At 49.1% G+C, this 14,810-nt stretch overlaps 1 protein-coding gene across 1 annotated transcript in view; it reads left to right on the top strand.

The window, feature by feature from the left end:
- BUB1 (BUB1 mitotic checkpoint serine/threonine kinase) overlaps positions 1 to 14,810 on the top strand; it is a 33,915-nt gene that overhangs the window by 3,768 nt on the left and 15,337 nt on the right. Inside the window, 17 exon segments of the mRNA XM_037405377.1 lie at positions 179 to 295; positions 1,418 to 1,536; positions 1,715 to 1,816; positions 2,991 to 3,117; positions 3,881 to 4,082; positions 4,735 to 4,879; positions 6,467 to 6,652; positions 7,105 to 7,169; positions 7,454 to 7,541; positions 7,831 to 7,900; positions 8,467 to 8,686; positions 8,910 to 9,000; positions 9,299 to 9,412; positions 12,073 to 12,075; positions 13,059 to 13,115; positions 13,192 to 13,336; positions 13,691 to 13,887. Coding sequence (XP_037261274.1) covers positions 179 to 295; positions 1,418 to 1,536; positions 1,715 to 1,816; positions 2,991 to 3,117; positions 3,881 to 4,082; positions 4,735 to 4,879; positions 6,467 to 6,652; positions 7,105 to 7,169; positions 7,454 to 7,541; positions 7,831 to 7,900; positions 8,467 to 8,686; positions 8,910 to 9,000; positions 9,299 to 9,412; positions 12,073 to 12,075; positions 13,059 to 13,115; positions 13,192 to 13,336; positions 13,691 to 13,887 — 2,048 coding nt within the window.

Here is a 14,810-nt window from a genome sequence, read left to right as displayed (position 1 = left end):
GTTGCTTTCCTGGTAACAAGCCTGATGTACAAGAGCCCTGGTCAAATCAACCAACAGTTGGGCCTGTTCTCATGAACCTGTCACCTGTGCGTGTCTTCTATCAGATAACCCTATTGTCATCACCATCTAGACACATCTCTGACATTACTTCTGGGAATTTTCCTTCTTTCTTCTACAGTTATCCCTAACAGACTTGACCATATGTGGGGTTCTCAGGATATACAATGTGAGGAGCATTCGATGGTCAAGAATTGTGAGGCCCATCTTCCTGATCAACTTTGCAGAGAGTCGCCAGGTAAGGAAGAGACCTGGTGGGATGTACCCCTGGTGCAGGATCCTGTTTTTAGACAGCCTGCTGCTTTCTGAGATATAGGGAATTTAGTAGAAAGGTTTTTGTGCAGAAGTGGCAGAATTCAGGTTCCTGTGAGTGAAGGTTTCTTTCAGGGGTGACCCAAAGCAATAATTTGAGACAGAAAAAAGGGTGCATTAGCACTGGTGCTGCTTGGGGTGTTGTGCAAAGCACTAAAGGGCTCCTGCCTGTACCTACGGGCTGGGTTATTGCTGTCCAAAACCCTGAGCATGCTTGGAACTAGAGGTTCTCACCAAACATGGTGCTGTGATTATTTAGGGAAGATCATGCTTAAAGCGTAAGACTGCAAGGAGAAGGAAGAATGTTTCTTGTAAGGTCAGCCTGTGTGCTGTGTTTAGTCCAGCCTGTATGGGAGGAGCAGCCTCTGTTTCCAAGCAGAGTTAGGTGCTGTCCTCAGAAGGTGTCAGCATGAGCAGTGCTGCAGATAAGAAAACTGTTTCTCCCTAGGTCAGGGACCAGGTTGCTTATTTCTGGAAGTCTCAGAGGTGAACAACCACATGTGTTGTGCTGTTCTCGGAAGGTGAACTTGCAGTCCAGATGGGTGATTTGGACTCTGATTCCTGTTGTCACAGGGAGATCTTTGCCCTGCTGCCCAAGACTGTTCTGGTCCTGACTTAGAAATGAATAAGCTGTTGTGGTATGGAGGCCTGGGGCAGGGAGCAGTTGAACTCTTGGGCTCAGAGTGTGTGTTTTGTGGCCTAAAGTGATGGGCTTCTGTCCCTGATCGGTCCCCTGCAGCAAGAGCATCTCAGCAGTGCGGCAGGGCCCTCTGTCCCTCGGTTAGCCGAGTTTGTGGTGGTGTGTGGATAGGATCTGCCCTTGTTGCATCTCCTCTGGGGAATGAGGAGGAAAGGCCTGATACCCTTGCACGGGTTTTAGCAGAACGGAGCTGGCATGTCTGGGTCAGAATTTCTGCCCTGTGACAGAAGTGTACCTGTGGAACCACTTTGCTTGCCTGTCCCTGTGTAGGTGTGTGATCCAGGTGGGTTGATAAGGGGGAAAGACAAGTAGCACCTTGCCTCTAAACACTTCCTTTCTCCCTGGCAGATTCGGAGAGCCTTCCGCAGCATCCGCAACACACTGCCAGAGATCACCTACGTCTTCTTGCTCTTCATGTTTAGCCTTCTCATGTTCTCCCTCATGGCCTTGAAGCTGTTTGGTGAGAGGTGTGAATATTTCTTTTGCTCAGAGCTGGATGGGAAGAATGTGTGTGATACTTTCGGGCAGGAGAGAATCTGGCAACTCCAAATGATTACTAGTGAATACAAGCACTGCTGATATGTGTAGTTCCTGTGGTGCGATGTGATCTCTGTGCTTAACTTTGGACTGTCCTTTTCCTTCTAGGAATCTCCAGACAGCAGAAGGTATGCCGTATTTCAAAAACTACCTAGAAATTGTGTTTGACCTCTATGTGCTGGTGACGGCAGCAAATAGCCCGGATGTCATGTAAGTATGCTGAGCTTGCAGTCTTTCTGTTGTGAATGCTGGTGCCCCGCTCCTAGTGGCAGGATCTCTGGTTAGAACAATCCTGTGTCTTGCACAACAAGGTATTTCAGAGTGGCAACAGGGCTCTTACTTTTTCCAGCCTGCGAGGGTTTCGTGAATTCTCAGCTATCTGTTGTATAAATGGCTCTGAACCAGGATCTGAGGTTAGGAAGACTTCTAGAAAATCTGTATTAAAAATCCTGCTTTCCAAGTGACCCAGTTTCCAATGAAGGCTTACACTATAGCAGGGGTCCTCAAACTTTTTAACCAGGGGGCCGGCGCGCGGATGAAGTGGCAGGAAGCCATCTGCGACTGCTTGGTTTCCCCCCCCCCAGCCCGCGGCGGAGGAGGGCGGGGGGGTCTGTAAATACCAGGGGGCGGATTGAGGACCCTGGGGGGCCGTATCCAGCCCGCGGGCCATAGTTTGAGGACCCCTGCACTAGAGGGACAAACACACACGCTTTTGGATTAAAAGCCTTTCCTGGAAAGGAAGGGTGTGATTTAATCATCAGATGTCTTTTTCTTTCATAATATTTGCAGGGCTCTCTAGGCAGACTTTTTAAAATTTTCACAGCTGTGTTAAGCTTATGTGAGAGTTGGGCTTCACATCCTTATTTGTTCTGAGTTCCCATTTCGGCTTTTATTGTCAAGGTGCCATCAAAGAGGAAGGGCAGGCCAGGAATGGCACACTCGTACTGGAGATGTGCTGAACAGAACTGGAATGTTACAGGGGCCCTGGGCATTTAGACTGAGAAATGCCTCTAGTCTTCCTAGATTAAGTAGAAGAGGAGATCTGAGCGCAGTGAGGGTCTGGAAAGCCAGTAACCAGCTTCTGACTAAGGCATCACCTCAAGACTTTGCACTTAAATTTAGCCATGCTGACAGAAACTTCATGTCTGTGCTTTCTCTTCTGTATCCCTTCAGTCAGGGCCTGATAAACAGGATGAAAACCTAGCGGGGAAAAAAATGTTTTCCAAAGGAGCTAATCCAGGTTTTAGCTTGGCTGTTATCTAGCAAGTTTGATCTGCCTCTTGAAAACAGTACTTGGAAATCCATCTGGAAGATTGTTTTCTTATGGCTTCTTTTATTTTCCTGCTGGTCTGCCTAACATGTAGCGATCTCTCTGCTTCTTTAGGATGCCAGCATTTGACTTCAGCTCATGGTACGCCCTGTTCTTCATTGCCTTTGTCATTGTCAACACTTATATCTTCATGTCTCTCTTCCTGGCTGTTGTGTACAATAACTACAAAAAACACCTCAAGGTAATGTTTGGAGGGGGTGAGTTGCAATTGGTGACTGCCTGCTGTTCTGTATAACCTTGTAAGGAAATACCTGTTTTCAGTTGGCTCTAAGTGCACGGCACACTTTTTATGCCACTGCGTGTGCCCTTAAAGCAAAGGGAACTTAAAGGGAGGCCAAATTAAATAGTTACTCTTTGCTGCTTCTGCTCAAACTGAGTAGGTGTGGTTTGGTACTTGTGATCAAAAGGTGAGAGCTGGGAATTCCTGAGTGTTCCCATGAGGGAACTGGCTCTTTCTCAGTAAGCAGGCTGCTAGGTCTTCCCAGAAGCTGGTCTCCTAAGGGTATAAGGTTCTTCAGCCTGCTTGTAATCATGTGCAGAAGCGGATCTCCACCCCTGTTCTCAGCAGTATTCACTTACGGATGGGAAGCATGTGTGGGCACATCCTCTTTGCTTCTGTGACCTGTGGACATGCAGATCCTGTGATCTTTACATCTCCTTCCTGTTAGGGACTATGCTTTGTCTTTTCTTCCGGTTTTTCAACGCATCTCCCAGCAGCAATCTGTTGATACTTCCAGTGTGCTGTGCAAGAGAGCCCATGGCTGCCTGTTAAATAGCATTTCTCATCATCCCCGCTGACTGTGCTGTACTCATTGTGTCTAATACCACTCCAACTGTGTTCCTCTGAGTCTCTTCTTGCATCTCTGTGCCATGAAAATAAGATATTTAAAAGCAAAAAGGGGAAAGGGTGACTGCCATTGCCTGAATCACAATAATCTCTCTAGAATGAGATCCGCAAGCTTGCTTACATGAAGCACCGCAAGATGATAGAGGCCTTCAACCTCCTGAAGGAAGAGGAGGGAGCACAGTTTGTGGTTAGAGAAGCCCGGTGGAAACAGCTTGTCAAACTGGTGGCTCCTGATACCAGCAACTCCCACCGAGAGCTGCTGCTACGCATTTCGGATGATGAGCAGAAGGGTTTCATAGGTGAGCAGTGGGTCAAGGGACTGGGGAGAGCCTGTGGTCAGGAGCCTGCTGCTTCAAGGGTTTTGGCACTGGGACTGGTCATTTGTAATGGACCCAGAGGGACTCTAGGCCCCTCTTCCTGCTTCCCTCTGGACTGCTTAAGTCCTGAAAGGTGTTCTTTCTGCCTGTGCTGTAGCCCACGTCATGTACACTGTGGGTGGCTCTTCAAAGCCATTTGAGATCAGGCCAAGCTCACCATGGCAAACAGGACCTCCTGTTGTCAGCACAGGGCAAGGAAAGCCTCCCTTGTTACCAGATTCTGCCAAGCAATGTGGCTTCCCTCACAGTCCTCTAGAGCCTCTTGCCCTGCTCCTGCTGGAGACAGGATATCAGGAGAGATGGGTCAGTCATGCTAGTTTATGCCCATCCTGATTGTTAAAGGTTTGTGTTGGTTGTTGGCCTGTGGCTTGAGCCAGTCCCCCCAGGAATGGGGCACAGGAGCTGTTTGAGTACAGAGTGCAGCCTGTCCTGTGGGCACATGCATTGCCTGCTGCCATAAACAGATACTGAGTCCAGGTTGCTGCAATTCATGTGCATATGGGTTTGCGTTTGCCAGATGGTGTCTTTTTTTTAATGACAGCAGACTGATGTGTAGTGCTCTCCTCTGCTACAGACAAGAAGTCCTTTGTACAACTGGCAGATCTCCTCAACATCCAGGTGATTACTCTGAAAATACGCAGCCATCCGCTGGGGCAGTGGATGCCTCGTGTATACAAGTCAGCAGCAAGTCGGTTCCTGCGCAGCATGGTTAGGCACAGGTAAGCCTCTGCTGGTGGAGGAAGCAGCTCTTAACATTCAAAGGGCTGCAGAGCAGCGGTGGTGCAAGCAAAAGCTTATCTGGGTGTCCTGCTGGAAAGCACAAAGTGCGTTTAGGCAAACATCAGGCATTCAGTTTTCAAGTGTTCTGTGGACCAGCTCTGATCTTAGGTGACCTTAAGTGTTGTGGAGAAGCTAGACTTGGCTGTTGGTAAGTCCATACCTATTCCAGTCCCACTTACTCAGATTCTTCATGTGCCTTGAAGGACCAGACTAAACGCTTCACTTTAAGGTGATCTTACCTCAGCAGTCTCTGCAGCAAAGCTGCATCGTGCTGCTTCATCAGCTCTTACCGAGATGGTACTGTGAGCTAGAGCTAGAGATCTGAGTCTTCCCAAAATTGCAGAACTACTGAGGTTGGAAGGACCATCTAGAAACGGTCTAGTGTAACCCCCTGCTCAAAGCAAGGTCAGCTAGAGTAGGGTACTCGGGGCTATGTCTAGTTGGGTTTTGAGTGTCTCAAAGGATGGAGATTCCGTAACCCCCATATAACCTGTTCCAGTGTTTGACCATCCTCTTGTTTTAAAACAAACAAACAAAAAAACCTTTTTTTGTTTAAATGGAAAATCCTGTATTTCAACTTGTGCCCCTTGCCTCTTGTGCTTTCACTGGATACCACTGAGAAGAGTCTGGCTCCATCTTCTCTCCACCTTCCCATCAGGTATTTATGCATATTGAGCTGCCCCTTCTCCCCTTCAGGCTGAGCAATCCCAACCCTCTCAACATGTTAGATGTCAGACTATCCTATCCCCCAATTGTTTTTGTGACCCTTTGCACTCACTTCTAGTATTTTCATGTCTCTTGTACTGGGGAGCCCAGTTCTGAACACAACACTCCAAATGCAGCCTCAGCAGTACTGACTAGATGGCGGGGGGGATGACTTCCCTGGACCTGTTAACAGCACTCTCTAATGTAGCCCCAGGATGCTCTGGGCCGCCTTTGCCACCAGCAGTCATTACTGGCACATGTTTAATCTGACAACCAAGACCTGCTCAGACCCTCTGCAGTGCTGCTTTTCAGATGATTGACCTCCCAGCCTGCACTGGTGCCTGAGGTTATTCCTCCCCAGGAGCAGGACCTTGCGTTTTGCTTTGAACATGGTGGGATTCCTCTCTGCCCACTTTCCCAGCATGTCTAGGTCCCTCTGACTCCAGCACACCCAGTGGGTGTACCAGCCACGCCTCCCAATTTTGTATAGTCTTCTGGTTTACCCATCCAGCCTTTCTGCTTGGGAAATGCTGCTTGGCATGTTGGAAACACAGTAGCAGTCTCTAAGAGTTTGTTTAATACTGAGACCATTGACACTGGTGTACTTTGAAGGCTTGTGCTCTGTTTTCTGTTGAACTTCAAAAGCAAAGCTAAACTCTGCAGTAACTTCTCCTAAACTCTTACATTTGGGGAGAACTGATGGGTAAAGATAGTTTCCTAAATGGCAGCATTTAAGACAGGAAGCAAAGAACTTCTGAAATAACTGCGTAACTTTTACCTGTTTGGGTGTGGCAAACTGATATTTTTTTTTCTTCTTGCAGGGGATTTGTTTGGACTTACGACATAATCATTCTAATAAATGCTATCTTCATTGCTCTGGATGAGGAAACCCCTTATATTTCTTACGCGGAGTGGGTCTTCCTTGCTTTGTATATAGCTGAGATACTCCTGAAAGTGTATACTTACGAACCGAGAGCATTCTTTGGCAAAAATCAGTTCTGGAACTGGTAAGTGGGATCAATGTTTGTGTTAAAGATGGTGTGAAAAGTTGTGAGACTTTTTGTGTTTGTGTTCAGCTCCTCAAAACCTGAAAGTTTCTTGGAGAGATGGGCTGCTTAACTCACATGCCAGGGCATAACTGAAATGATTGGATGCATCAGAGGACATTGTGCTCTTTCGTGGCCTAATCTGGCTCTGACAGAGACTACTGTGCTCTGCTCTGCTCTGCTCTCTCAGTCAGGGGTTGCTCTGCAGCATGTGAAGATGGTGGCTGGGCAGGGGAAAGTGTTTCCCTAAACCTAGCTTTCCCATCTTCCCACCCTGCAAATAGTTGGAGATGGTGCAGGGCTGTGTGGTGCAGATGTGAGGAAGAGGGGTCACTACTTGTTTTTGTCATGTGGCAGCTTAAGCACCCCTTCTGTCACCATAAATCTAACGGCACTGCCTTCCCTCGTGCTAGGTTTGATACTCTCATCATCTTTGCTGCCTTGACTGCAACGATACTCAATACCACCCTGAAATCGAGTAAGTGCAGCTTAACTAGTCTGCATGCATCTGGGAAACTCGGTGGTCTTGAGTAGTCTTTTGCTATCGCCTCGGGCTTGGGAGACTTTTTGACAAGATAATGAATTTCCTATAGGGTGTCTAAGAACTAACCCAGTCTGTTCTGGTTTTTTTTTTTATAGCTACCTTGTTATATATATGTTTAACAAGGACATAATTGTAACAAATGTAAGAACATGCTTTATCTCTATGCTTCCCTGATTATTTTTCATAACAAACCAATTATTTTTTTCTTTCTTTCTCAGCCACAAAGTACAACAGCCAACAGATCCTGGATATTGTCTTCATCTTAAGGGTCCTCAGGCTAATAAGGATTGTTGACAGCGTTCAAAGGTAATGAAGAGAATGGGATAGGGATACGGTTGGTTTGGGGCAGGGTATGAGGGTGGGCAGGCTGTGTCAGAAGCTGGCCAAGGCAGTGCCTTGAGTTGCTCTGCATGGCTACTTTGGATTGACCATGGCCACTCAACAAAGCAGCCCAAGGCCTTGTCCCAGCATGCCTGGGGCAAGCCCAGCAGCCTCTCTGGAGGGTTCCTTATTTATAAAGACATGTGGGGAGCATGGGCATGGCCTTTATAAGAGCCTCCCCACACCAGGTGTTGTCGTGAATCGTTTGCTGTAGGTTCCGGGTCATCATGAACACGCTGATAAACATCGTACCAACAATGTTGACATTTGGTGGGCTGACTCTGGTAAGAAATCATGGTGTCTTAGCTCAAAGCACTCCAGTTTTACAGGAATGTGTCTTAAGTCTCAGGCTCATGCTGTTTCCAAGAGGATAAATGCAAATTTCTGGATGGCGGGCCCTTGAAACTGTAAGTGTCCACTTGACCCTTGGTCATTGCACGAGTAAATGTGTGCAGAGGGGCTGGGTTCCTGCTGGCTGCCGGGTCAGGACATCCTTCTTTGCTCCATGGGGCAGTGAAGATGTTCTCTGCGGTCTGGGTCTTGCACTGTGAGAAATCAAACTATGGTTTGGGCAAGAAGCTGAATGAGAAATCTGTTTCTCTAATAACTCCCTAAAAATAGCTTCTATTATGATTTGAGAATACTTCATTTCTATGTACTTGGGCTGTAGTTCTTGGCTTATTTATTCCTGCCTGGTAATCGCTCTCCAGTGGCTTGGGTCTCTTGGACTCTGTGCTGCCCCTCAGCTGCTTGCTGGCTCTGTAAAAACTGGAAAACCTGCTGGAACTCTAAAATTGCTGTGGAGCTTGCTGGTCACTGGAGAAGCAGGCAATGGGGTTTCTCTTCCCAGGTTGTGTACTGTATATTTGCTATCATTGGCATGGAGTTGTTCTATGGGAAAATCCAGTTCTTTCCTGCAAACTCAAATGCTCCTCACGCCCTGGAATGCGGAAACCCAGCTCTCAAGGATTCTCTGTTTGCCCGTGGGAAATACTGCAAGAATAATTTCAACAACTTTGCATCGTCCTTCATTGTCCTGATGGAGCTCACTGTAGTCAATCAGTGGCATGATATCCTTTGTGGCGGAAGGTTCAAACGAGAGTGCAGTGATCCGTGCTCTTCCCCTTGTATTGCACACACCCGTGCACGTAGTGCCAGGCAACAGAGAAATGGTCCCTGCAGAGGGCTTTGGTCAGAAGGTTGTTGCTGGCCAGGTTATCTGGTTCTTCTCTTTGCACTTCTCTCCAGCAAGACGTTCTCCTTTAATGTTCTTGCCCTTAACTCCCGTTATACTCTTTGCCAATGGATTTGCCAGCGTGACAGTTCAAGCTGCAAAGCTGTATTTCATTGCCTTCCATATTGTGATGGTGATAATTATTGTCAAGTAAGTTTTGGGTTGCTCTCAGCCACTTTGAAAGGAAGAGGGGCTCTGCTTGCTGCCAGGGCACTGCTGATGGCCCCAGTGTCACAGGTGGTGTGGCCCTTGGAGACAGGCAGGATGTGTTGTAGAGGAATCTGCAGCATCTGTTCTCATCTCCCCTGACTGAGAGCTCTCCGTGTCTGGCAGAGGAGGGGATGGAGTGCTGGGTGATGAGCCTGGGAGATGGTAGATGATGCCCAAAAGCAGGGGGCGTGCCAGTAAGGAAACGCTGACATGTAATTCTGCTCATCATTTCTTTCAGTATCTTTGTGTCATTCATTTTGGAAGCTTTCTTTGTGGAGTACTCCCTAGAGAAGAGTGAAGTAGAAACAGCCATTGAACAGAAAATCCAGGAGCTGGGAATGGGAGTTCAAGAGTAAGCCCCCCCAAAAAAGGGCAGTGCTGGTTGTGGCTGGTATGGCACATGTGAGGGCTGTGGGACTGGAGGAAAAAGCCACCCTTGGTCCCAAGGTGTGAGCTGAGACTCCTCTTGTCACAAAGTTCTTGCTAACCTGTCATGACCATGTAGGCTTGGTCTAGGTGTTACCAGAAGGCTTCTTGCATTGGCCTTGCAGCTGCCTTGCCAAGCTTTTCCAGCCCAGGGCTGTTGCCCGGAGGATGCTGGATGCTAACACCGTGACTGGTGCTTGCCCTGTCTGAGAGAATCCGTTGCTTCTGAGTACATGTGGGCCCCAGGGTAGAACGTGCTCCCCTCTAGGTAACTTGTGGCCCTTCTTGTGTAGGGATGAGCTCCAGGATGAACAGCTCCTTGATAACATGGAGAGTGCCGAGCATGACCTCGAGGGGGAAGGTGAAACAAAGCCACAGTCTAAAGGGCTGGTGTTTAAAATTGCCTCCAAACGTAAGTGCAGCCCTACAGTGTGCTCAGTCTTTTGTTTAAGAGGCCGAGGCTCTGAACTGTCCCTGATCGTAACCCTCTCTCTGGGGAAGCTCCTAAGCACTTCTGCTTCCTTTGGGCTACAAAGACTGCTAAACCCAGCTGGAGACTTTGGGAATTGTGGACACTCTAACGTTTGCTGTTTCTTTTTACTTCTGTAGCAACTCCTTTTCCTCTCTCCTACCTCTGCCCTTCTGTGCACGCTTGTCTTCCTTACCAGCCCACGCAGACATTGCTGTGGTGCTGCTGTTGCCGAGAGTTGGTTTTCTTTTCTCGTTCCTACATGCACTTTGTATTCGTCCTGATTTGGATCACAGGGTGACTGTATGCTTCTTTCCTCTAGCTTAGTGGCTACTTTTTGATCTGTGGGCTTTCTTGCTATGCCTTAGCAGTTCACCAGGCTTGTGCTTCTTGGCATGTCAGCTCACTGGGATCACAAATCCGTTGAAGGACACACGGGAATAGAAGCACTTAAAATAATGGTCTTACCCTTTACAAGTGCTTACGCTGCTTAAAAGTATGTGGAGGTAAAACGCCAGGAAACATAATTTGGGGTGTTTTCTTGCCTGTTCAGCGTAAAGCGTGGGGAGCAGCCTTTGACTAAGAGCTGCCTTAAGTTAGCTGCTACCTCACTTCTGCTGAAGAACAGGAATGGATGCTTACAATGACTCTTCTTTTGGCCACCTGCAGGCTACAGGACGGTTGATGCTCTGCTCCAGCGCATGTTTGAGGCAGAGATACCCCTTGAGGATGAAGGCCCTTCATTTGAAGAGATCTTAAACTTGTCCCCTGCCACCACTGTACCTAGTAATCTGACTTCTGAGAGTGCAGCCTAATGGGGGTGACCCACGGTGGTCGAGAAGGAAAAGCTAATTCTCAGCTGCCCCGGTCTGGAGCGTGTTCCCTGGCTGGCTGCTCAGCACGTGGGGAATGGATTAAGCAGCAGAAAGGACAGCTGAGGCTGGAAACAGCTTCATCATGTAAAGGAGCTTTCTCTCATGTAAAGTCTCATATAAATGTTGAAACTGGAACTACCCTTATGGGAAAGCAGAGGGAGAGCTGGTGTATCTGACCGTGCCGGCTGAGTAATGGTGCCGTATGCAGTATGTTATGAAATACCTACTTGTAACTGGAATGTTGTATTACAGCACTTTTATATGCATATGTGGACCTATGTAAGCTGGATTAAACAGCTTTTTAGTGCATTAAATTCAGCAGTCTGAAAAAAAGCAACCATTTATCATGGAGTTGTTGATGGGAGGGGCTGGGTGTACAGCATCGTATCATCCTCCTCGCACTCCCCCAGGTGCAGGGTCCTGGGATGTGATGATGATGATGATGGGTGTTGTGTTAAAGGGGATGGAGTAATTTGGCAGAAAATAAACCCCCTTGCCTTCTAACTCTCCTCACGAGGTGGGAGGTTAGGTGTGGCTGGGTTTGAATTCTAAGTGATGTCCAATTTACTGCCATCAGTCCAGTCGCATTTAATATGTATATTAAACTGCTGCAGATCTGGATACACTAATAGCGGTCTGTGCTGCCAGTCCAGCCGTGCTCGTGAACTAGGACAGCCACACTCTGGGGTTTGGTCATGTTCTATGAGAAACTGTGATGACTAGTGACTTAACAGTGCAGTTTGATTTGTGCAACAGATATACAGGTTTCTGGATCGCTGGTGATAGTGACTGTCTGCAGAAAAGCATGTGCAGGTAAAATGTTACTAAGTGTAAAACATGTGGAAAAGTTACAAATGATACAGCCTGGTTATAAATATCGGAGAGTAACTCTCTAATAGATATTTCAAAACTTCCTGAAGAAGTGCTTAGTTTAAGTCTCATCTAAGGGGGGGGGGGGGGGGGGGGGGGGGCGGGGAGGGGAGAAGAAAGGCTCAGCCTGTCAGCTGGTCCCAGCAGTCGGTCTCGGTGGTCTCTTCCCTATTTCTCCCCTCATTCATTCACCTTTTATACTTTTCTTTACTCTCAGGTGGAGCTTGAGTGACTCTAGTCATACATTCCTTTATTATGATTGGTGTAAAGTTCTCTTGCTTTCATTTAACGATACAGTTCATTTTAAATTTACTGTGCGCGCTTCCCTGACCGGGGGATTCCCCCTCTGTGGGGGGGAGGGCATCTGCGTAGGAAGTTGCAATCTCCCACTACCACAATTATTTTACCCTAGCATCCTTGAATTCTCTCTCTGCCTTGTCGGAAGACTCCTTATCTACATTCTTGCTGCTTATCATTTCCTTGAAGTGTGAGGGGTCCAGTTCCCGACCTTCTCCGCCACGATGATGGATGATACGGCTCCTGCTTGCGCCTTGGCCGCAGCAGTGGACACCTCGTGTATTTGCCCCCGATGGGACATGTGGTGCCATCAGGCTCCCAACCCTGCAGGGAGCACAGCGGGGCCCGGCTGGGGGGCTCCGCGCCTCCCCTCGCTGCTCCTGTGGGGCAGTGGGCTGTGTGGCCCCCGCGTGCCAGCCCCAAGGTGGCCGTTGTGTATGTCCCCCTGCGCAGCCCCCCGTCCCTCTGCCCAGCAGCGTCCTGCGAAGGCCGGGTTACTGCTTTGTACATTTATTCTTTTTATTATATATTCTTTTTATTTATATACTTTTTAAGTTTAATTTTTCAAGATTTTAATTAAAAAAAAAACTTTTATTTTTTAATTTTGGAATATTTTTATTAAATTTTGATAGCCGGGTTTTCCCGCCGCGGGCCTCCGCCCTGCTGCCGGCAGCCCCTCCCGGCCCCGCCCCGCCGGCGGGCGCTCACCCAATGGGGTGACAAGAGCCTGGCGGCCCGCAGGCGGGATTGGCGGAGAGGGTGGCCAATAGGGAGGCGGCGCTGGGCGGCTGCGCGCCTGCGCGCCGGGTTTGAATCGGTGGCGGTGGTTGAGCGGGGCCATGGACGGCGCCGTGCGGTCAGGGGGGGGCCGGGCCTGGCGGGGGGAATGGGGGGGCTTGGGGCAGGGGTAGGCTGGGGGTGTGGGGCTCGAGGTGTGGGGCCCTCTGGGGCGGGGCAGCCGCCCTGAGGGCTGGGGGCTGCAGACCTCAGCCCCGGGCTCGGCCTGACCTGGCCTGAGGCGCCCGTCTGCCTTGCAGGAGCTACGAGGCCCAGATGCGGAGCTACGAGGCCGAGCTGCGGAGCTACCGAGGGCCGGACCCGCTGGAAGTGTGGGACAGGTCAGCGCGGCCGCGGCCTGGTTGCCGGCGGGGGCTGCGGGCCGCGGCCGGGCGCTGACCGGCGGGACCGTTGCAGGTACGCGCGGTGGGCCGAGGGATGCCTGCCCCTGCCGGAGCGGCAGAGCCGCCTGCCCGGCCTCCTGGAGCGCCTGGTGCAGGCGGGGATCGGCCACGAGAGGTACCGCCAGGATCCGAGATTCGTTAGCTACTGCGTGAAGCTGGTAGGTGCACGCGTATTAAGCTGCCCCCAAAAACCGAAGCTGCCCCGGCGGTCCGTAGCCCTGTGGCTGCAGAGAGCTGTGGGAGCAGCAGGAGCCCTCGGGGGAGGGCAGGGAGTTCCGCTGCGTTGCTCTCTGCAGGGGCTCCGAACTTCTCAGCCTTGCTGAAGGATAGCGTGCGGTTTTGAAGCTGCATTGTTGTTTACCTGGTGGGAGGTAACTTACCTGCCAGCTGCTTCTATCTTGGGGAAAATAACGCTTTCCTATGATGGTATCTGGGAAATTGCCGTTGGGTTTTTTTTTTGCCTGTGACTTCCTTGGACGTTTTTGAAACATCTGCATCTTTATCTTGTGCAGGCAGAGTTCATCACTTCTCCTTGTCAGTATTTTGACTGCCTGTACGGATACGGAATTGGTACAAAGGCATCTAACTTCTATGTTGCCTGGGCTCAGCAGCTTGTAAAAGAAGGCAACGTGCAATGTGCAGGAGCTGTCCTTCAAAAAGGGCTTCACAACCAGGCACAGCCACGAGAGTGCTTGCAACAGCTCTACTGGTAATTCTTGACCCATCTTATTGAGCTATTCAAATAGCACACGGATAATTATTTCTTTGTCTTCTGTGTATGTGCCCTGTACTATAGCAGAGTAGGCCAATGATTATTTCAGTTAAAGGCACGTATAAACTCAACAATACTTTGCTGTTCAGTATTTGTTGGAGGTTTTGGAGGGTGTATCGAGAAGGGCTGTACCAGACTGTCTTCAGTGAAGTAAGGCCCAAAAATGAATCAATGAAGGGGTTTTCTTCCCTGCCTAGCATCTGCTAAGTAGTTCGAAGCTATAAAGATGCATAGCCTGGTCCGCTTCAGGCTGTCTACCTTGGAAATACTGTGTGTGAGCTTCCTTACTTGGAAGTTCAAGCAAGCTGGCCATGCTAATGACACCAGACTTTTCAAGTTTGGGACATCTGTATGTTTTCCAGAGTGTATTAACTGGCTGTGGCTCATCCTGTAGCTGCCTGTGCATCTATTGGCACTGCCAGCTGAATGCATACTGCAGCTGCTGCTTCATTTGGACCCTCTTTGATTTTGGTTTGTGGCCATAGCTGGAACTGCAGTGAAATCGGGCATCAGTTGCTGATCAGAGCTGGACTTTTTTAGCCCACTTTGGGGATGTGTTGACCATAATATGTGTGTCCAGTTACTTGTGCTTATCACAGAGTACTTAGCTGCGAATGGGTGCCCATTGGAGTTTAGCGCTTAGCTGTTGGAAGCTCTGGTGCTTATCGTGATGCTGTGTGTTCCCTCTGGTGATGATAAAACACAAACTGCCACCTATTGCAGGTGTTTTTATTTTTGTGAATGTGAAGCTAACAGTGTATATTGGTATACAGTAATGAGCGTCCTCTGACTAACGAGGGGTTTTTTTAGTCTTAAATTTTGTGGCATGGTGACCATACGAGGAAATCAAAGGTTCCTGG

This window comes from Falco rusticolus, chromosome 12 (genome assembly GCF_015220075.1).
Source record: "Falco rusticolus isolate bFalRus1 chromosome 12, bFalRus1.pri, whole genome shotgun sequence".
NCBI classification, from domain to species: Eukaryota; Metazoa; Chordata; class Aves; order Falconiformes; family Falconidae; genus Falco; species Falco rusticolus.
Note: the sequence above shows the minus strand (reverse complement) of the source record. Positions and strands in the feature narration are given on the sequence as shown.